Source organism: Gopherus flavomarginatus, chromosome 7 (genome assembly GCF_025201925.1).
Source record: "Gopherus flavomarginatus isolate rGopFla2 chromosome 7, rGopFla2.mat.asm, whole genome shotgun sequence".
In the NCBI taxonomy this organism is placed as follows: Eukaryota; Metazoa; Chordata; order Testudines; family Testudinidae; genus Gopherus; species Gopherus flavomarginatus.
Genome location: NC_066623.1, coordinates 46,755,811 through 46,779,219, shown reverse-complemented (window position 1 = coordinate 46,779,219; position 23,409 = coordinate 46,755,811). Strand labels below are relative to the sequence as shown.

The 23,409-nt window shown below is 47.1% G+C and overlaps 1 protein-coding gene and 1 long non-coding RNA gene across 3 annotated transcripts in view; one reads left to right on the top strand and one right to left on the bottom strand.

Moving 5' to 3' along the window:
• Positions 1-5,638, bottom strand: part of DELE1 (DAP3 binding cell death enhancer 1) — a 35,323-nt gene extending 29,685 nt beyond the window's left edge. Inside the window, exons 1-2 of the mRNA XM_050963217.1 lie at positions 5,409-5,638; positions 3,261-3,387 (exon numbers count right to left, since the gene is read on the bottom strand). Coding sequence (XP_050819174.1) covers positions 3,261-3,387; positions 5,409-5,439 — 158 coding nt within the window. The 5' untranslated portion in view covers positions 5,440-5,638. The remainder of the gene's footprint in view (positions 1-3,260; positions 3,388-5,408) is intronic.
• The window catches only part of LOC127055911 (uncharacterized), a 28,108-nt gene continuing 10,272 nt past the window's right edge, over positions 5,574-23,409 (top strand). Inside the window, exons 1-2 of one of the 2 annotated variants that reach the window (XR_007775646.1) lie at positions 5,574-5,929; positions 12,740-13,315. This is a non-coding gene — a long non-coding RNA (uncharacterized LOC127055911). The remainder of the gene's footprint in view (positions 5,930-12,739; positions 13,316-23,409) is intronic. The other variant, XR_007775645.1, reaches the window with a different exon arrangement.

Genomic DNA, 23,409 nt, shown 5'->3' with positions numbered 1-23,409 from the left:
ACATATGTTTCTGGGGGAAGATCTGGGACTGGGAATGTGCTTGGCTCACCCTCTGGATTCTTTAAGACTGGTAAGAACCAAGGGGTGGCTGGCTGCCTGCAGCACACACAGACATAGCTAGGAGTGACTTACATACTACAGGCTGTTTGTGAGCAGTCCAGGTTGCTGGCTCCAGCAGCAAAGCAGTGAAAAGGGCACCCCAGGTTACAGGGCAGGGGTGACAGATACTCATTGGTCTGAACTGTACCTTGGTATGTCACAACATTCTGGGTTTTAAATGAGCACTATACAATATCAAGCCATACTAAAAGGATTAAGAACTGGCTAACTGACAGATCATCCTGGAAGGGAATTTTTCTAGTGAAGTTCTGCAGGGATAGGTATTAGGCCCAATACTATTCAATATCTTTATAAAGACCAGGAAGAAAATATAAAAGAACCCACTGATCAGATTTGAAGATTACACAGAGATTGACAAAGTAGCATATAATGATGAGGACAAGGTAGCCATACAGAGCGACCTGGATCACTTAGTAAGGTGGGACCATTCAAATAGAATGTTTTTTAATACAGCCAAATAGAAAGTTATACATGTAGGAGGGAGGAACGCAGGTCAGACCTACAGACTAAGGGATTTGGAACAATTACATTTTTTTTATTTCTCCGCTCTCGCACCAATAGTGACTGCTACAGCTCCTCTTCAGCTCCGGGCAAAAACCTGCAGCTCCACTGCTCCAAGCTCCAGCTCCGGGCTCCGCTCCAAAGCCCTGAAGGAAGCATATTCTGGAAGACAAGGACTCTGACAAAGATTTAGGGGTCATAGTAGAACATGAGCTCCCAGTGTAATGCTGTGGCAAAAGGACCAATACAGTCCTTGGAGATATAAACGTGAGTGCAGAGAGCAGAAAGATGATTTTATCTCTGTATAGGACATTGGTGAGACTGATATGGAATACTACATCCATTTCCAGTGTATGCATTTTAAAAATGATGTTGAAAAATTGGAAAGGATGCAGAAGAGAGCCATAAAATGATGTAAGGGCTGAACAAAATGCCTTACAGTGCCAGACTTAAAGAGATCAGTCTGTTTAAAGTTATCAAAAAGAAGACTGAGATACTGGGTACTAAGGTACTCTTTAATCTAGCAGAGAAAAGCAAAACAAAAACCAATGGCTGGAAGATAAAGCCAGACGTTTAAAATAGAAATAAAGCACAAAATTTTAAGATAGTGAGGTTATAAACCATTGAAACAAACTAGCGAGGAAAAGAAATGGTGAATTCTTCATCTCTTGATGGTTTCAAATCCAGGCTGGCTCCCTTTCTGAAAGATGCTTTAGCTAAATACACGTTGCTGGGCTCAATACAGAGGCAACTGGGTGGAATTCAAGGGCCTGTGTTACATAGGTCAGACTACATGGTCTAATGGCCTTAAAATTTTTACTCTGTGAAACCCAGGACCATCAATGACAGAACTGTGGTGGGGAGGAGGTGGTGGAAGGGGAATACAGACAGAAACAAGCATGTGCCTGGGGGAGAAATGCATAGAACCTCCTGCAACGTTTTAGCAACCCGAGCTTTGCTTGGGCTGCGTGGACCTTTCTCACCCAGATTTCTCTAGGATCATTTCAGTTTCAAAATTCAACCTTAAGCACTATTGAATTTTGAACCCCTCATCCTCTGTTCCCCTGGGTTGGAGAAGCAGCCACTCTATTCCTCCCCTAGCCCTGTCTTACTTCCCTGGGACACCTATTTCTTCCTCACTCACAGGGACCACCTGACTGGGCCATAAGGACCCCATCACCTAATCCTGCATCAAGGCCAGTGAGAAGGGTCCTGGCCCCACAGCACTGGATCCTTGTCCTGATCAGTTGAGAGCACCTGGGCACCCAATCGCCAGCAGCAAGCACAAGTTATATGTAAATTCTAATCCTGCCAGTAGTTTGCCAGACTACACTGGCTGATGTACTGATGACGAGCCAATAACCGAGCCACTTGGCTCAGTCTTCAGGCCAGCAGTGCTCAGTAATGTTTTCCAGGCATATATAAAGCCTTAAATGGGTCAGGCGTGGGAGGTTGAGTTGGGAGAGCCACTGTGAAACATTTACATTGTTTCCAAGCACTCAGACAGCAGCTTCACATCAGCAAATCACCATCCTCCTGAAGATGAGGCAAAGGGCAATACAGGGCTGGAGAGGAGTGGAGAGTGTGTGAGGCACAAAGCAGCTGCATTAGCCCTGGGTGCCATTCACTGCTGCTGGAGGAAGCAGCAGCAGGCAAGCACTACCCTGGTGTCTAGCTCTACTCTGAGTAGGAAAAGTTACATGATAAGATGGCAGAGCTCCAGCTTAACGGCAGCTTTGGAGCAGCACCCACTCACTGTAAATGGTGGTGAGGTTCCTGTGTAGACATGGCCAGGGTACAGCACAGGGAGACAGGCTGTGCCACACTGTCAGACCCATGCTGCAGCACCAGTATGACTCACCAGTCAGAGTGCTGGGGAAGAGACCAGGAATGCACCCTGACCTTGGGCCTGCACAGACTGGCCAAAGGGGTTCCAGAGCACCATGGAGACCTCACGCAGTCACATGCATGCACCCATACTGAACACCAGAGGATATACAAAGGATTTAGCTAGAACACTCTCCCTAGTGTGGATATCTGAGGCAGGAGAGGAAGAGATAAAGGGAGGGGGACTATGCTGGAGGTCTGCCTCGTGCAGTAGGGAGAAAGACATGGGGTAGGAGCCTGTGACCAGAGGTAAAGCTGAGTTAGGTTATGGGAAGGGCAAACAGAGAGAAAACCAAGACCTAGATTAAAATATGATGACTTCAGCAATTCCTTAGATGACCATCAGGAAAAGGAATTTCATGTTGCAGTTCCTGAGAATAGGATGATCTTTACGGTATGTTTGCTGCTGTCTCCAACACTGGCTGAGGTGAAGGGATGGTATGACCAGACCAAACCCAAATGGGAACCATTCCTCAGGACTCCCTTTTACAGTTCTTGCCTTTGGCTAAGAAGTCCAGTCCACGCAGACCCCAAAAGCCGCTTCCCTGCTGCCTACAGGCATAGTGGGCACTGAGGACTATGAGAGAACCCTCAGTTGTGGCTCTCCCTCAACACAGAATGGGACACGTGGGCTATGCAGGGCTCTTCCTTGGTTCCCTGACCCTCATTCTGCATTCTAGCTGGGTACCGCACTGTAGAGGCTGCCCAGATCTCCTCCCTGCTTCCCCCATTGGAAGGCTACCCATCCTCACCTCTGTTCAGATGGAGTCTGTCCAGCACTGATTGCTGAGGTGGTGTTCCGGAACTCCTCATTGCTGGGGAGGGTTGGGATCCCATGGATAGAGCTTGAAGCATTCAGCACATGGAGGCGATGAAGGGCTGCATGTAGAGTTAGAAGGAGAGGGAACCAATGCATTGGGATTCTGCTGGGAGGAGATTCCAGACACTCCAGTAGCTCGAGGACAGAGCAGCCTCCCCAGCATTAGGACATGCTCTGTCCCCTCGTGAACACTGGGTCCGGCTACATAAGGGTGTCTGTACTGCCTCACTGGCATGAATTCTGCTCCACAGGGAGCCAGAGACCTCATTCTCCGTTCCCTTCAGGAGTGAACTGGTGTTAGCACAAGGAAAGTCAAGCCCCCATCTCTAGTTATTTGGGGATCAAGCAGCCTGAAGTGGAAGCTGTCAGAGCATTTCCAGTCTAATCCTCACTTGGTGTGGAATTTCCAGGAACTCTCTTGTTTGGGGCACAAGTTCCCAGCCTCAGCGTCCATCCAAAGAGGAAGGATGGATTGCAGCCAAAACTGGCTCAAGAAATGTGGGCAGCAGTGGCTGTTATGCTTCTGCCATGGAGGTCATAAAGTTCCCTAAAAATGGGGTATTTTGAATTTTAGGAGAGGGGTAGTCATGTTAGTCTGGATCTGTAAAAAGCAAAAAGAGTCCTGTTGCACCTTAAAGAGTCCTGTGGCATGCATGCGTCTGACAATGTGGGTATTCACTCACGAAAGCTTATGCTTCAATACATCTGTTAGTCTTTAAGGTGCCACAGGACTCTTTGTTGAATTGTAGGGTTAATTGAAATGGAAATTGTAGTTTAGCAAGTACTTGAATTCACTAGAGGCAGGTAGTCACAGCTTAGTGAGCATGTAATAAATGAAAGTTGTGGGGGGGGGGGAAGCTCCCTTCCAGGTAAAGAAAAAGGAGTAGGCACCTGACCAAAACAGCCAACAGGAGGCTAGAACTTTTTAAAATGGGGGAAAAATCTTCTCCTTTGTCTCTTGTTCTCCGGAGAAGGAAACACAGGGTATGGCTACATTTGGAATTTCAAAGCGCTGCCCCAGCAGCGCTGCGGGAGCGCTGCCGGGGCAGCGCTTTGAAGTGCGAGTGTAGTCAGAGCGGCAGCGCTGCATGTAAACCACATCCCTTACGGTGTAGCGTGCAGCGCTGGGAGCCGCGCTCCCAGCGCTGCTGCCCTGATTACACTGTCGCTTTACAGCGCTGTATCTTGCAGCGCTCAGGGGGGTGTTTTTTCACACCCCAGTTGCAGCGCTGTAAAGTGTGAGTGTAGCCAAGGCCACAGAGCAACAATGCTACAAGAAGTAATGCAATGTAAGGTATAAAAATTCATCTTCCCTACCTAGAAGAAATCATTGGACAAGGTATGTTTAAGTAGACACAATTAGGTTTATTTCTTTATTTTGGCTTGTGAATCAAGGTTTTTTTTACCCCCATTTTAAAAAGTTCTAGCCTCCCACTGGCTCTTTTGGTCAGATGCCCATTCCTTTTCCTTTACTTGGGGAACTTTGTTAACCCTTTACAGGTAAAACAAGCAGAAAACGGCCACGAAGAGGGACTTCATAGCTAACTGGCTGGCTAGGTGTTCATGAAAGGGAGCTCTTATTCCCCCCCCCCTTTCATTTATTAGACTAACCAACCTTCCCCACGCTGTATATGTAATTGAGCCACTGAGTTCTGGGCACGCTGTACTGAGCCAGCAACAGGCAGGGGAGGGAGCTAAGGCCCGGGCCGGGAGGCTGATTGCTAGGACCTGCTAACAGGGCTGGACCGCCTGGCTGGGCTCTGGGAACGTTACGGGCCCAGGACAGGAGTTGAGGCAGCCAGCACGGGGAGCCCGTGGAGACTTGCTAAGAAGAAAATGCGACCTTGCGGCGGGAAGGGGCACTGGGCCAAGCCAGCCCTTCTAGCCCTAGCCCCGTCAGGAGCTGCCCAGCCGGGCTGCTGGTGCCCCCGGAGTGGGGGGCCGGGCTGTGCCTGTCCCCGCTGCGGGCTTCGGGACATCGCCCAGCCCCGACTTTGCAGCGCTGCCAAACCCCGGCCCGGCAAGGTCGCGACTCTCGCGATAAGCAGCGTGTGTGTGAGCCCCGCTCCAGACCCCTGACCTCGGCTCAGCAGCCCCGGCAGCCGCCACATCGCGCTCTCGCGTCCCGGCTCCCAGAGGGCACCACGCGGGAGACCACAGAGAGGAAACGTCAGGGGTAGAGGGGCCCCGCAGAAACCATGGAGAAGGAAAGTGAGGCCTAGAGGGAGCCAAACGAGCCCATAGAGAGGTCGCGAGAAGGCTAGATGGGACACGCCAGAGAGGGTGCGTGACCGATAGAACGCCCCCGAAACCATAGATAAGAGGTGTGTAGACTAGAGGGACCATATACCATAGCGAGGCTACGGAAAGGCTAGACGGTGCCAATCGACGATAGAGAGGCAGTATCGAGGCTAGACTAAGCCGGAACCATAGAGGAGGCACATGCTGTAGAGAGGAAATCCGGGACGCTGGAGAGACGGACTGCCGAGAGAACCTGAGGTTGGGGGCTAGTCGGCCCCACTCGCACGGAGACTGGCAACGTGCGGGCTGTCGGGCCCTGGAGGACCGGTGGGTGGCTGGGGCAGGAGCCCGTTCACCCAGGTGATGGTCGCTGATAGTGTTGCTAACTTTCTAATGGCACAAAACTAAACACCTTTGCCCTACCCCTTCTCCAGGCCCTGCCCCCAGTTTGTTATATTCCCTCTCCCTGGAGTGCAGGAGGTGGTGAGGCTCTGGGGTCAGGATAGGGGTTTGGGGTGCAGGAAGGGGCTCCAGAATTCAGTGTGGTGAGAGATTGGGAGGGGGCTGTGGGTTGAGGCAGGGGGTTGAGGTGTGGCAGGAGGTGTGGGTTCTGGGCTGGGGGTGCAGGTTCTGGGCTGGGGCTGGGCATGAGGGGTTCAGATGTGTGAGGGGGGTCTGAGATGGAGCAAGGGGTTGGGGTGTGTGGGGGTGAGGGCTCTGGCTGGGGGTGCAGGCTCTGGGATTGGGCTGGGGGGTGAGGGATTTGGTGTGCAGGCAGATGCTCTGGGTTTTGGGGGGTGTCAAATCTGGGCATGGGCTTAGGTCATGTGGCTCCTGGTCAGAGGAGCACCGGGGGTAAGGCAGGCTCTGTGCCTGCCCCAGCTCCACAGTGCGCTATAGCAACAGCCAGGCCAGCTCCCAGCGGGACACACTTTACGTGGAGTCCCGCCTCTGGATGAGCCACAGGACCAGGGACGCAGCTGCCCAGCTGAGTGCGCATTGGCTCGTGCTGGGAGTAGGGCCATAGCCCTCAGTGATAGTCTGCAAAGAGAGGTTATCCTCTCTCTGCACAAGGAGGTAGGTGCAACAGGGGAGGCCTCTTGAATCATACTGAAAAAGGGCAATTAGCTAGTTATTTTTGGTGCCTGTACACAAATGCAAGAAGCCTGGGAAACAAGCAGGAAGAAGTGGAAGTCCTGACACAGTCAAGGAACTATAATCTGGGTGGAGTAGCAGAGACTTGGTGGGGTAACTCAGATGACTGGAGCACTGTTATGAATGGGTATGAACAGTTCAGGAAGCGGGAGAAAAGGTGGAGAACTTGTACTATATGTAAGAACACAATATGATTTCTCAGAGCTCCAGTATGAAACTGGAGAAAAGCTTGTTGACAGTTTTTGGGTTAAGTTTAGAGGTGAGAGCAACAAGGGTGATGTCCTGGTGGGATGAGGTAGGACGAGGCTTTGGACGCTAACAGAAGTTTCTAGATCACAGGTCCTGGTTCTCATGGAGGACTTCACTCACTTCGATATCTGCTGGGAGAGCAATACAGCAGTGCACAGACAATCCAGGAAGTACAGGGGACAATTTCCTGGTGCAAATGCTGGAGGAACCAAATAGGAGCAGAGTTCTTGTTGACTTGCTGCTCACAAACAGGGAAGAATTAATAGGGGAAGCAAAAGTGGATGGGAAGCTGGGAGGTAGTGACCATTTGATGGTTGAGTTCAGGATCATGACAAAAGGAAGAAGGGAGAGCAGCAGAATACAGACCTTGGACTTCAGAAAAGCAGACTTTGACTCTCTCAGGGAACTGATGGGCAGGATCCCCTGGGAAAGTAGCACGAAGGGGAAAGCAGTTCAGGAGAGCTGGCTGTATTTTAAAGAAGCCTTATTGAGGATGCAGGAGCAAACCATCCTGATGTGCAGAAAGAATAGTAAAATATGGCAAGCGACCAGCTTGGCTTAACAGAGAAATCTTCAGTGAGCTTAAATACAAAAAGGAAACTTACAGGAAGTGGAAACTTGGACAGATGACTAGGGAGGAGTATAAAAATATTGCTTGAGCAATCAGGAATGCCAAAGCACAATTGCAATTGCAGCTAGCAAAGTATGTGTAGGGTAACGAGGGTTTCTACAGATATGTTAGCAACAAGAAAGGGAAAGTGTGGGATCCTTACTGAATGGGAGAGGCAACCTAGTGACAAATGATGTGGAAAAAGCTAATGTACTCAATGGTTTTTTTGCCTTGGTTTTCACAGATAAGGTCAGCTCCCAGACTGCTGCACTGGGCAGTACAGTATGGGGAGGAGGTGAACAGCTCTCAGTGGTGAAAGAACAGGTTAAGGACTATTTAGAAAAGCTGGACATGCACAAATCTATGGAGCTGGAAGCAATGCATCTTAGGGTGTTGGAGGAGTTGGCTGATGTGATTGCAGAGCCATTGGCCAAGGGCAAGTCATGCCTGATCAACCTGATTGCCTTCTGTGATGAGATAAGTGGCTCTGTGGATATGGGTAAAGCGTTGGATGTGATATACCTTTACTGTAGCAAAACTTTTCATACAGTCTCCCACAGTATTCTTGCCAGCAAGTTAAAGATGTGCGGATTGGATTGTAACAGAGATCGGCAACCTTTAGCCCACAGCCCTGGCAGATTTGTTTACCTGCTGTGTCTGCAGGTTCGACCGATCGTGGCTCCCATTGGCTGCAGTTTGCTGTTGCCAGTCAATGAGGTGGCAGAAAGTGATGGCCAGCACAATGCTCAGCCCCCGCCGCTTCCCGCAGCCCCCGTTGGCCCGGAGTAGCAAACTGCAGCCAGTGGGAATTGCAATTGGCCAAACCTGCAGAGGCAGCAGGTAAATAAACTGGCCCACCAGGGTGCTTCCCCTGGCAGGCCACGGGCCAAAGGTTGCCAATCCCTGGACTATAAGGTGGATAGAAAGCTGGCTAGATCGTTGTGCTCAGTGGATAGTGATTAATGGCACGATGTCTAGTTGGCAGCTGATATCAAGCAGAGTTCCCCAGAGGTTGGTCCTGGGGCCAGTTTTGTTCAACATCTTCATTAATGATCTGGATGATGGGATAGATTGCACCCTCAGCAAGTTTACAGATGATTGTAAGATAGGGGGAGAGGTAGATATGCTGGAGGGATAGGGATAGGGTCCAGAGTGACCTAGACAAATTGGAGGATTATGCCAAAAGAAATGTGATGTGGTTCAACAGGGACAGGACGGAAGAATTCCAGGCAGTGCTACAGCCTGGGGACCGACTGGCTAAGCAGCAGTTCTGCAGAAGAATACCTGGGAATTACAGTGAATGAGAAGCTGGATATGAGTCAGTGTGCCCTTGTTGCCAAGGAGGCTAACAGCACATTGGGCTGTATTAGTAGGAACGTTGCCATCAGATTGAGGGAAGTGATTATTCCCCTCTGTTCAGCGCTGGTGAAGCCACATCTGGAGTTTTGGCCTCCCCCACTATAGAAAGGATGTAGACAGTTTGGAGAGAGTCCAGCAGAGGGCAGTGATTAGGGGGCTGTAGCACATGACTTATGAGGAGAGGTTGAGGAGGATTTGATAGCAGCCTTCAACTACCTGAAGGGAGGTTCCAGAGAGGATGGAACTTGGCTGTTCCCTGTGATAATAGATGACAGAACAAGGAACAATGGTCTCAAGTAGCAGTGGGGGAGGTCTAGGTTGGATATTAGGAAACACTGTTTCACTGAGAGGATGGTAAAGCACTGGAGTTGGTTACCTAGGGAGGTGGTGGAATCTCCATCCTTAGAGGTTTTTAAGGCCCAGCTTGACAAAGCCCTGGCTGGGATGATTTAGTTGGTGTTGGTCCTGCTTTGAGCATGGGTTGGACTAGATGACCTCCTGAGGTCTCTTCCAACCCTAATCTTCTATGATTCTATGATTCAATTAATATTAACAACAAGAGGGAAGGAATGCAAGCCAAAATAGGGAAAGAACAGGTTAAAGAATATTTAAATAAGTTAGATGTATTCAAGTCAGCAGGGCCTGATTAATTTTTTCTTAGATTACTCAAGGAACTAGCTGAAGCAGTTTTGGAACTGTTAGTTGTTATCTTCAAGAATTCATGGAAGACAGATGAGGTCCCAGAGGACTGGAGAAGGTCAAACATTATACCTGTCTTTAAACGGGGAACAAAGAAGACCCAGGGAGTTATAAACCAGTCAGCCTAACTTTTATATCTGGAAAGATACTGAAACAAATTATTAAATAATCCATTTTTAACCACCTGGTTAGCTGATATAGTAAAGTTATAAGGAATAGCCAGCATGGATTTGTCAAGAAATCATGCCAACCAACCTAATTTCCTCCTTTGACAGAGTTACTGGCCTAGTGGAGCGGGGAAATCTGTAGACTTTGTATATCTTGATTTTTAGTAAGGCTTTTGCACAATCCCACATGAAATTCTCTAAAGCAAACTTGGGAAATGTGATTTAGTTGAAATTACTGTAAGATGAGAGCACAACTGGTTGAAAGACCATACTCAGAAAGTAGCTATCAGTGGTTCACTGCCCAACTGGGAGGACGTATCTAGTAATGGCTCCAGAACTGACCCCTGAGGAACCTCAGTAATCAATATGTTCATTAGTGACTTCGATATGGAAGGGAGAGTAGACATATAACATTTGTGGAGGACTCCAATTTGTGGGAGGGGTTACTAGAACTTTTGAGGACAGGGTATGGGTAGATTTTGGCAAACCAGTAAAGTGCCTGAAACCACTATGGCTTATTGTTAAAGCAACCTATTAAGCAGTCTCAGCTTGACCAAGGCAGGAGGGGAGGGGAGGGGATTTGGGGTGCCACAGAAAGGGCAGCTTGACCCAGCGTCCTTGCTGATAAGAATTGAGTTGAAGTTGCTGATACATGCATTTTAAAAGAGCAGGATGTGCCCCAGGAATGTCTATTGGGGACTCAAGGCTGCAAACCCTGGAAAAACCCACACCTGAAGGAACATCTTGCTTGACCCTTGAAACTGCTTACTTAACAAGTTTTCTTTAAGGGATATGTCATTCTATTACTAATGTGTAAATAAGGGGAAAAAGTTTGAAATAGTTGGATTCATTTGGGGACTCTTTTTGGACTCTCCCTCTGGATACATCTTGTCGTCCCACCAGCAGACAGAAGATTTGGCCACCAGAAGCCTGCTGCTTTGTCACTCAAGAGCCACACTCAGCTTTGGTAATTATCAAAGATTGGGGGTGTTTTACTAACTTGTTGCAGATGTGTGTAAGTGCTTGAGACTAAGTAAAGTTTAGCTTTAAGTGAAAGCACTCTTGTGTTGTTCTGTTTATGCCAGCCATCTGTCGGTCGGACAGCCATGTCTCCCTTGATTTATTTCCTGACACCACCTTGCACAGAGTAAAAGTTACCAAGAGCTTTGGGTTGAAAGAGCCCTGGGTAACAACCCAATCAGAATTCCAAAGGATCTTGATAAATTAGAGAATTGGTCTGAAATCAACATGATACAATTAATAAAGACAAATGCAAAGTACTACACTGAGGAAGAAAAAAATCAAATGCATAACTTCAAAATGGGGAATAACTAGCTAGTCAGTAGTACTGCTGAAAAGGATCTGGGGTGGATAGTGCGGATCACAAATTGAGTATCAGTCAACAATGTGATGCACTTGCAAAAAAGGCTAATTCCACTCTGGGTTGTACTAATAGGAACGTTGTAGTTAAGATCTGGGAGGTAATTGTTCCACTCTATTCAGCACCAATGAGGCCTCAACTGGTATTGTGTCAAATTCTGGGTGCCACACTTCAGGAAAGATTTGACCAAATTTGAGAGTCCAGAGAAGAGAAACAAAAAATGATAAAACGTTTAGAAATCTTGATTTATGACGAAAAGTTAAGAAACGGGGCATTTTTAGACTTGGAAAAGACGACTGAGGGGAACCTGATAACAATCTTCAAATAGGTTAAGGACTGTTATGAACAGGATAGTAATCAGTTGTTCTCCTTGTCCAGGACAAGAAGAAAGGGGCTTAATCTGCAGCAATGAAATTTAGGCTAGCTGTTAGGAAAACCTTTCTAATTGTAAGGGTAATTAAGTTTGGGAATTAGGCTTCCAAGAGAGCTTGTGGAATCCCTGTCTCTGGAGGTTTTTAAGAACGGGGTGGACATACACTTGTCAAGGATGGTCTGCCTCATTTACTTGGTTGTGCCTCATTGCAGAGGTCTGGACTTGATGACCTTTCAAGGTCCCTTCCAGGTCTATAATTCTATGATATCTAAAGAAGGCAAGTGAATTGTTGTCTGCAGAGTGCGTATCAGTGTTTGCCTGCTCCCATACAACTGGATTACAGTTGTTGATATTTCTTGTTTAGTTTCCTTCATTCAGAAGATGCTGCTACTCTCAGCATTCCCTCTAATTTTCCCCATGCATGTGCAGAATGAATTTTATTGTATGCACCAATATGGAAGTGATGTGTCACACAACAAAATTCATGTAGTGGGGGATGGGGCTAAGGGGTTTGGAGTGTGTGGGGGGCTCAGGACTGGGGCAGAGGGTTGCGGGTGAGGGCTCTGACTGGGAGTGTGGGCTCTGGGGTGGAGCTGGAGATGAAGGGTTTGTGGTGTCAGGCTTCCCCACGTCTATAATGGGGAAAGAAAACTCCCCCAAGCTCTTTCCCTGCAGCAGCACCTGGGCTGGGGGGGAGAGATGCCTCTCTTCTCTGTGGCTAGGGGAGAGGCATCTCTCCTCTCTGCAGCCTGAGCACTTGTGTGGCAGTTAATTGGCTGCTGCGCAGCTGCGCAGCTTAGAGGAATTTAGGCTATACCCATTTCAGTACGTTGGTGATCCAAATGAGCTCTCTCCTGCCATCTATTGACAATCTGGAGGAAAAGATGTAATGAGCAGACATTATTTGCATAGACACACCTACTTTGCCAAGGTGATCAGTCTTGACTGTTGTTCAGATATGAAATTTGCAGAACTACTAATGGTGCTGTGTAACCTACCACTTAAGAGATAGCTAATACGATAACAATTTTTTAAAAAGGCTCCAGAGACAATCCTGACAATTAGAGGCCGCTAAGCCTAACTTCAGTCATTTGACTCTTGTGTTTAACGTCATTTGACTCTTGTGTTTAAAGACAGAACTTACTAGACTTAATTGAGAGTCTTTGTCTCTTTCCAGTGATCACTACAGCTGAAATCATTGATAGACTGGTCTAGGAGTCTGAGCCTTAGACCTATGTGGGGACAGTGTTTCAGTAAAAGACAGCATAGAGGATGCAGTGGCAGTGAGGTTCCTCCATACCCAGTGAAGTTACTTGAGCTGAAATCACTGAAAAGTGGGCTGGGTGGTGGAACCTCAGAACACAGCATGGTGGACAAAGGCAGAGTAATGAGAGACACCACAGCACCAGCACCAAAGGTGTCACTACTAGCTGGGCTAGGTAATTGTGGGCTATAGGACCAAGGACACAAGAGTACAGAAGCAGTTGGAACAGCAGAGGCAGCAGCAACTATGGCAAGCAGCAGTAGCTGCCAGAGCAGAAAGCAGCAAGAAGTGGCAGCAGCAACAAAGAGGCAGTGGCAGAGGCACCACTCACATTCTTCTCAGAAGCTGGAGGTGAATCCCCTGAATTCACCCCTGATCTTCAGGACTTTGCTGACCTTGGACATCAGACTGTAAACAGTGTGCAGCAGGAGGAAAGAAAAAGTGGCACGTTAAAGGGACATTTGTCCACTGGACATTCAAAATTTCAAGGTGAGGCAAAGGACTACTGCCCAGGATACTTTGGTTGGAGTTTTTATTTAGTGTTTGCATGCTTTTGAGTCATTGTTCCTGTAAATGAATGCTTTGTTCCCTCTCCCCTTTGATAAAATTTCTCTTTTTGTTATATAGACTCAGTGCTTGCGAATGGGGAAGTATTATCTTTTAGGATTTGTCTACACTGCAGTTAAACACCTGTGGCTGGCCCATGCCAGCTGACTCAGGCTTGGGCTAAGGGACTGTTAATTGTGGTGTAGATGGTCCAGCTCAGGCTGCAGCCTGAGCTCTGGAACCCTTATACCTCTGAGGCTACATCTACACTACAGGATAAATTCGAATTAGCTTAAACCGATTTTATAAAACAGATATTATAAAGTCAATTGTGAGAGTCCACACTAGGCACATTAATTCGGTGGTGTGCATCCATGGTCCGAGGCTAGCATCGATTTCTGGAGCGGTGCACTGTGGGTAGCTACTGTAAAATAATGAGGCCAATAGTGTCGATTTGCGTCCACACTAACCCTAATCCGATATAGTAATATCGATTTTAGCGTTACTCCTCTCGTTTTGTAGGAGTACAGAAATCTATTTAAAGAGCCCTTTAAATCGATATAAAGAGCAGTGTAGTGTGGACGGGTGCAGCGTTAAATCGATTTAACGCTGTTAAAATCTGTTTAACAGCGTAGTGTAGACCACGCCTGAGTCCTAGAGTGTGGGCTCCAGCCCAAGCCTGACCATCTACACCATAATTAAACAGACCCTTAGCCTGAGTCAACTGGCACGGGCCAGCTACGAGTTTTTAATTTCAGAGTAGACACATCCATAGAGGTAGTCAGGGGAGGTTTTTACTTTTTTCCTGATTTTTGGCTGGGGGCTTGAGGTGGTTCGGTTTTGTAATGTTAAGAGAAACCCCTAGACATGGAGCCCATCCCTTGTTGCTGCCAAAACAACCTGGCAGAAGAGTTACAGAAGGAGTTTGCTTTTATGTGGCGTCAGCAAGAGAGTGTTACAGAATGGCACTTTAGCTGCACCAACTGAGAAGCAGTTTCTGTTTAAAGCAGCCTTTTTTCCAAGTGCTGTAACATCTTCATGTGCAGTCAGATTGTCCTGGACATTGGTGGGCTGGCAGAGAGCTCGTGGGGTCACTTGCTCAGGGTGTATGACACTATCCAGGATACAGTCTGGAATGTTGAACAACAGTGTCCCCTTAACTCTCTAGGCTTGGATGCCTTTTACACTGTTTTGTGATCAGAACATCAATGCCTGGCATGCTCACACTGCCTTCAGCGTGCAAATTTACTCCCAGCTAAATACATGAGCACTCTGAGTAGTCGCTCATGAATTACATACAGTGCCACATCCATGAATTTCTAGTCCCAATCTTGTCCCCCGAGCAATGTGCATCTTGTACTGTCCAGCACACTGCTGAACAACGCAAGCTCATAGAAAGTCTCTCATTTCATCAAAGGAAAATGGTAATGCACCAGCCTTATTATCCCAGATGGAGTTTCCCCACACTCTACTGCAAACACACTGGTTAATATAAAACAATAAGATAAAATCTATTTGTTGTAGTTAATAAACTTAAGTGATTACAAGTTATGATGCATAAAAGTCAGGATTGCTTACAAAAAGAAAATAAGAGTAAAATGCAAGCTAATGGCTAACTTAACAAATTAACAAAATTCAAAGTGAAGATTTGCTTCATCGCACGCTGCAGTACATTTCACAGGCTGGGTTTCCTTTCAGTCCAGGACACACACACCCTTAGTTCAGTGTCTTCAGGTGTTCATTGATGTCATGAGCAGAGATGGGAGGAGGAGAGGTGAGTTGGGGAGTTTTATTATTATAGCCCTTTCCCCTCTAAGAATTATCCCAGCTGGGTGCAGGCAACAAGTAGTCTCTTGTGGAGCACTGGGGTTTGAACCATCCCTGTGATGAAATGTAAATGTCTTATTCACCTCTTCCCTCTCTGGAGATTGGCTGCTTAAGCAGGTGGTAGTCATTCACACTGACCCCAGCCAGGTGTTATCTTTGTCTCTGAAAAACTGATTTGTGGGTGTAACCCAGAATTACAATATATTTCAGTAACAATCTTGTAACTTCACATACAGAGTTGCTATACATTGTACAAAATGTATCAGTCTTGTAAAGTGGTGAACATAATGGTATAGGCTGTCACAGAGGCTCCCGGTTGTGACAGATTGGACCCCTCTTCCAGGGTGCCACCTGATATACTGGGTTTTACTGAGCCCGTCTGCTCCACCAGCCTGAGTTCCCTTACACTGTTTTGCCGAGCCAGGATCTCCAATCTCCTCTAGCACACACACAGTTAGGGACACACCAAGCTTTGCAGACTCTGTGTGATTCTAATCAGCTTTGCATGCGAAGACTCAGCTAGGAAACTGCCCAGCAGTCAAGTCCACACTCCCTCTGGAGAGTAAACCCAAAATTGTATTGTCTTGTGCAGCACAGAAAACTGTACAGTGTAAGCTCATGAAATTTCCTCCCTCCCTCAGTGTGGAGGAAGATTTGCACAGTTTTTTGCCCACCCGCCCTGCCCCAGCCAGTTATGAATTGAACAAACTGGGTTTTAGAAAACAAAACAAGTTTATTAATTACAAAGGATAAAATTTAAGTGAATATAAGGAATAAACAGATCGAAGCAGATTACTGAGCAAATAAAACAAAAAACACACAAACTAAGCTTGATACACTAAATTAACTGGTTAATAGTAGCAAATTCTCACCTTAAATGTTGTTTTATGCAGGTTGTAGAGTTTCTTGAAGGTAAACTGCACTGCTCGCAGTTTAAATCTCTAGCTATTCCTTTCACAGGCTAGACATTTCTCACCTGGGCTCAGCCCCTGCCCCAGCTTAGTTCCTTTGTTTTTCAGGTGTTTTCAGCAGTCTTCCTTCTTGGGTGGGGAGGCAGTGGAGAAGAGCCTAGATTAACTCACTCCTCAACCTTAAATAGGATTTGCATATTGCAGGAATCCCTTGTTTCCCAGTTTGACCCCCACCCCCCCTCTTAATGGAAAAACCTGGAAGTCCAAGATGGTATCTAGTACCAGATGACATGGTCATCTGAACCTGGAGTGTCAAAACAGCATCCCAGGAAACTTTTCAAGGAGGGAGATTAGCATCTTCAGAGTTCTATTGTTCTCCTGAATGGCCCATGCAGGCTGACTGCATACTATCCGGTGGGCATTCCCCAAGTTGTAATTGTTACCTAGTCAATATTCCTAACTTCAGATACAGAAATGATACATGCATATAAATAGGATAATTATATTTAGTAAATAATGACCTTTCCACTAATACCTCACATGACCCAGCTTGTGTAACTTTAGCGCCCTTGTGGCCAAGATGGAGTCTGCTCTGCAGGCAGCTCTGGCCAAGAGAAGGCATGTGCAGGAATGCAGCAGGAAAAATCCCTTCCACCCCAGGCGCACCTGTTCCAACCCCCCCAGAGTGATTGATATGATGGGATAGCCTAATTTTGGCAATTGATCTTTGATTATCAGCAGGTAAGTATGCCCAGTGGTCTGTGATGGGATGTTATATGGGATGGGATCTGAGTTACTGCAGAGAATTCTTTCCTGGGTGCTGGCCGGTGAGTCTTGCCCACATGCTCAGGGTTTAACTGATAGCCATATTTGGGGTCGGGAAGGAATTTTCCTCCGGGGCAGATTGGCAGAGGCCCTGGAGGTTTTTCGCCTTCCTCTGCAGTGTGGGGCATGGGTCACTTGCTGGAGGATTCTCTGCAGTTAGGGTCTTCAAACCACAATTTGAAGACTTCAATAACTCAGTCATAGGTTAGGGGTTTGTTATAGAAGTGGATGAGTAGGATTCTGTGGCCTGCTTTTTGCAGGAGGTCAGACTAGATGATCATAATGGTCCCTTCTGAACTTAAAGTCTATGAGTGTGAACACACACCCCCACAGGAAAAGTACAATGGATATAAGAAAGGGAAATATTTATTTACAGAGGGATAAGAGGAGAAAAACAACAAGGGGAAATATAGGGGGAGCAGTAAAACAGGACTGCATCCAAGCCAAGGCCGCACTAGCCCAGTGGTAGCACAGTCTGGAAGGGCAGATACAAATGTGTCTGCAACACAGAGTTCAGGGGTCCTGAGCAAAGTTCCAGTTCAGTGGTGAGTCTTGGGTGCTACTGGTTGTCTTCAGCACCAGTGAACTTTCCCCCAAGAAACCCCTCCCGTGCCCTCTTCTGCCGCACTCTGCAAAGCCATGGAGCGACCACCTCCCTACTTAACTATCTAGCAACCTTCTATCTTGTTCCCAATGCAGAGTTACAAGCCCCAGTACTTACACCCCCATGCAGCTCTGGGCAGCTGTGATACTGGGTCCAGATCTGGCCTGTCCTTCTCGAGCAATTCCTCCCTGGCACAGGGCTGCTTCTGTCCTGGGGTGCCCCCGATCGGCCATCCTGTCCTTCCTAGACTTCAGGAAAGTTCTCTCTGCTGCTTCCTTTGCAAGGGCCTGCGGGCTGCTGCTGCTGCCACCTTTCTCTCTCTCCCTCCCAGCTCCAGAGAGCCCCCGGAGTTTCCCTCCTTTTTTCTCACTCTCTCCCTCCCCCAAGTGTGTGTGGAGGGGTGGGGGTTAGTGCTAACGAGCCAATTCAATTAAGGTTGAAATGGCATATTCTCAACAGTTGACAAGAAGGGGTGAATACCAAGGGAAGGAAAATTACTTTTGTAGTGCTAATAGTGTGACTAGACAGCAAGTGTGAAAAATCAGGATGGGGTGTGTGGGGGCGGGGGTAAGAGGAACCTATGTAAGAAAACAACCCAAAAATTGGGACTGTCCCTATAAAATTGGGACATCTGATCACCCTAAATTCTAACGAGGCCAATGTAATCAAGGTGGTCCATTTCAAACAGTTGACAAGAATGTATGAGTATCAGCAGAGGGAAAATTACTTTTTGTAGTGACCCATCCACTCCCAGGCCTGGTCTACACTACGTGTTTATACCAAATTTAGCAGCGTTAAACTGATTTAACCCTGCACCCATCTACACAACGAAGCCCTTTATATCAATATAAAGGGCTGTTAAAATCGATTTCTGTACTCCTCCCCAACGAGGGGAGTAGCGCTGAAATCGGTATTGCCATGTTGGATTAGGGTTAATGTGGTTGCAATTCGATGATATTGGCCTCCGGGCAGTATCCCACAGTGCACCATGGTGACCACTCTGGAAAGCAATCTGAACTCGGATGCACTGGCCAAGTAGACAGGAAAAGCCCCGCGAACTTTTGAATTTCCTTTCCTGTTTGCCCAGCGTGGAGTGCTGATCAGCACGGGTGGCCATGCAGTCCCAAATCCAAAAAGAGCTCCAGCATGGACCATACGGGAGGTACTGGATCTAATTGCTGTATGGGGAGACAAATCTGTTCTGTCAGAGCTCCGTTCCAGAAGATGAAATGCCAAAGCTTTTGAAAAAATCTCCAGGCTATAATAGACAGAGGCCACAACAGGGACTCAACACAGTGCTATGTGACAAGCGTAATGGAAAGCCAAAGAATCAAATGGACCCTCATGGAGGGAGGGAGAGGGGACTGAGGACCCAAGCTATCCCACAGTTCCTGCAGTCTCCGAAAAGTATTTGCATTCTTGGCTGAGCTCCCAATGCCTGAAGGGTCAAAAACATTGTTGCCAGTGGTTCAGGGAATATGTCGTCAATTTACCTCCCCTCCCCCTCTCAAAGAAAAGGGAAAAAAAATCATTTCTTGCCTCTTTTCAATGTCACCGTATGTCTAATCCAGTAGACTGGATGCTGCAGCGCTAAACAACAGTATCCTCTCCCCTCTCCTCCGCGGTGGCAGATGGTACGGTACAATATGAGTGATAGCCGTCCTCATCATCATCCTGTGAGTGCTCCTGGCTGGCCTCGGTGAGGTCGGCCAGGGGCACCTGGGCAAAAATGGGAATGACTCGCGGTCATTCCCTTCTTTAAGCTTTGTGTCCTGGAGATTCACGCCTGGCAGGTGGTGCAATAGGGCTGGTAACCATCCTCATCATAGCAGCTGGAGGCTGAGCTCCTCTCCCCTCCCCCGCTTTCATATCTAATGGAGATTCTGGACTATCATAGCAGCAGGAGGCTGTGCTCCTCTCCCCCTAAACCCTTTAATGAGTAATGAAGATATCCTGCCTGGAATATCATAGAAGCTGGAGGCTACCTCCCCCTCATTTTATCACACTGACTTTTTAGTGATTCTTATTTCTGCGTTCTTTATTACTTGATCACACAAATGAGGGGATAACAGCCACGGTAGCCCAGGAGCGGTGTGGGAGGAGGGAAGCAACGGGTGGGGTTGTTGCAGGGGCACCCCCTAGAATGGCCTGCAGCTCATCATTTCTGTGGGATATCTGGGGCTCTGACCCGGAGTGGCTGTGCTCTCTGGTTCTCTAGTAGACTTACCCCATATTCTAGGCAGGACTGACTCTATTTTTAGACAAAACATAAAGAAGGGAATGACCTGGGAAGTCATTCCCATTTTTGTCCATGAGACCCAGCCAACCTCAGCGAGGCCAGCCAGGAGCACCCATGACAGCAGCAGATGGTACAATATGATTGGCAACCATCATCGCCAATTTCCAAAGCAGCAGATGGTGCAATAGGGCTGGTAACCATATCTTTAACCTTGCAAAGGCAAATGAATGCTGCTGTGTAGCACTGCAGTACCGTGTCTGTCAGCAGCATCCAGTGCACATATGGTGACAGTGAAAAAAGGCTAAAGGGGCTCCATGGTTACCATGCTATGGCATCTGCCAGGGCAATCCAGAGAAAAAGGGTGCGAAATGATTGTCTGCCGTTTCTTTCACGGAGGAAGGACTGAGTGATGACATTTACCCAGAGTTGCCCGCAACACTGTTTTTGCTCCATCATGCATTGTGATCTCAACCCAGAATTCCAATGGGGGGGGAGACTGCGGGAACTATGGGATAGCTACCCACAGTGCAACGCTCTGGAAATCGACGCTAGCCTCAGTAAATGGACGCACGCCGCCGAATTAATGTGCTTAGTGTGGCCATGTGCACTCAACTTTATACAATCTGTTTTAAAAAACCAGTTTCTGTAAAATCGGAATAATTCCGTAGTGTAGACATACCCCTAGTCTTTATTCAGGCCTAATTTGATGGTGTCTAGTTTGCAAATTAATTCCAGCTCTGCAGTTTCTTGTTGGAGTCTTTTTGAAGTTTTTTTGTTGAAGAATTGCCACTTTTAAGTCTGTTATTGAGTGTCCAAGAAGATTGAAGTGTTTTCTTACTGATTTCTGAACATTACAATTCTTGATGTCTGATTTGTGTCCATTTATTCTTTTACGTAGAGACTGTCTGGTTTGGCCAATGTACGTGGCAGAGGGGCATTGCTGGCACATGATGGCATATATCACATTGATAGATGTGCAGGTGAATGAGCCCCTGATGGTATGCTTAGGTCCTATGATGGTGTCCCTTGAATAGATATGCGGATAGAATTAGCAGTGGGGTTTGTTGGAGGGATTGCTTCCTGGGTTAGTGTTTTTGTTGTGTGGTGTGTAGTTGCTGGTGAGTATGCTTCAGGGCTGTCTGTAAGTGAGGACTGACCTGTGTCCCAAGGTCTGTGAGAGTGAGGGATCGTTCTTCAGGATAGGTTGTAGATCCTTGATGATGTGCTGGAGAGGTTTTAGTTGGGGGCTGTAGGTGACAGCTAGTGGCATTCTGTTACTTTCTTTGTTGGGCGTGTCCTGTAGCAGGTGACTTCTGGGTACCCTTCTTGCTCTGTCAATCTGTTTCTTCACTTCAGCAGGTGGATATTGTAGTTTTAAGAATGCTTGGTAGAGATCACGTAGGTGTTTGTCTGAGGGATTGGAGCAAATGCAGTTGTATTTTAGAGCTTGGCTGTAGACAATGGATCGTGTGATGTGGTCTGGACAAAAGCTGGAGGCATGTAGGTAGTATAGCGGTCAGTAGGTTTCTAATATAGGGTGGTGTTTATGTTTGCAGTGTGGTGTCCAGGAAGTGGATATCTTGTGTGGACTGGTCCAGGCTGAGGTTGATGGTGGAGTGGAAATTGTTGAAATCCTGGTGGAATTCCTCAAGGGCCTCCTTCCCATGCGTCCAGATTATGAAGATGTCATCAATGCAGCATAAATAGAGTAGAGGCACTAGGGGACAAGAACTGAGGAAGTGTTGTTCTAAGTCAGCCATAAAAATGTTGGCATGCTGTGGGGTCACACAGGTTCCCATAGTAGTCCTGCTGACTTGAAGGTATAAATTGTCCCCAAATCTGAAATAGTTATGGCTGAGGACAAAGACACAAAGTTCAGCCACCAGGTTTGCCGTGATATTGTCTGGAATACTGTTCCTGATGGCTTGTAGTCCAACTTTGTGTGGAATGTTGGTGTAGAGTGTTTCTGGCTCTGTGAATGAGGGAAAAGCAGCAGACGTGTTATTCCTTGACTTTAGCAAAGCTTTTGATATGGTCTCCCACAGTATTCTTGCCAGCAAGTTAAAGAAGTATGGGCCGGATGAATGGACTATAAGGTGGATAGAAATCTGGCTAGATCGTAAGGCTCAATGGGTAGTGATCAATGGCTCCATGTCTAGTTGGCAGCCGATATCAAGTGGAGTGCCCCAAGGGTCGGTCTTGGGGACAGTTTTGTTCAATATCTTCATTAATGATCTGGAGGATGGCATGGACTGCACCCTTAGCAAGTTTGCAGATGACACTAAACTGGGAGGAGTGATAGATACGCTGGAGGGTAGGGACAGGATACACAGGGACTTAGACAAATTAGAGGATTGGGCTAAAAGAATTCTGATGAGGTTCAACAAGAACAAGTTCCATGCACTGGTACAAACTAGGGACTGAATGGCTAGGCAGTAGTTCTACAGAAAAGGACCTAAGGGTTACAGTGGACAAGACGCTGGATATGGGTCAACAGTGTGTCCTTATTGTCAAGAAAGCTAATGGCATTTTGGACTTTATAAGTAGGGGCATTGCCAGTAGATCGAGGGACGTGATCATTCCCCTCTATTCAGCATTGGTGAGGCCTCATCTTGAGTACTATGTCCAGTTCTGGGCCCCACACTACAAGAAGGATATGGAAAAATTGGAAAGAGTCCAGCAGAGGGCAACAAAAATGATTAGGGGGCTGGAGCATATGACTTATGAGGAGAGGCTGAGCGAACTGGGATTGTTTAGTCTGCAGAAGAGAAAATATGAGGAGGGATTTGATATCTGCTTTCAACTACCTGAAAGGGGGTTTCAAAGAGGATGGATCTAGACTGTTCTCAGTGGTAGCAGATGACAGAACAAGGAGTAATGGTCTTAAATTGCAGTGGGGAAGGTTTAGGGTGGATATTAGGAAAAAAGCTTTTTCCCTAGGAGGGTGGTGAAGCACTGGAATGGTTTACCTAGGGAGGTCATGAAATCTCCTTCGTTAGAGGTTTTTAAGGTCAGGCTTGACAAAGCCCTGGCTAGGATGATTTAGTTGGGGATTGGTCCTGCTTTGAGCAGGGAGCTGAACTAGATGACCTTCTGAGGTCCCTCCCAACCCTGATATTCTATGATTTTATAGCCATAGTGGCTAGGATGGTGTTTTCTGGAAGATTGTAGTTTCCTCAGGAAGTAAGTGGTGTCTTGAAGGTAGCTGGGAATGCTGGTAGCGTAGGGCTTGAGGAGAGAGTTCACAAAGCCAGACAATCCTGCTGTCAGGGAGCCAATGCTTAAGATGATGGGGCATCCAGGATTCCCAGGTTTATTATCTTGGGTAGCAGATACAATACCCCTGGTCGAGGCTCTATAGGTGCGTCTGTGTAGATTTGCCATATACATAAGCACACTATGATACTGTAGTGCTCCCTCTGAGGGAAGCTATCTATTGTAACAGTCCTTTTGTCACATTTGTGATAGCAAAATTAAACACAAACCTCATAACTTGCTCACATATTGAACGTTCTAGTACACTCCCTTAAAATCTATGTAATCACGTATGACTTAACACCAACTATTCATTTTTTTTTTTTATTCTACTAATTGTTAACTTGCTTGGGAACTGAGGTATTTTCCTTTGGGT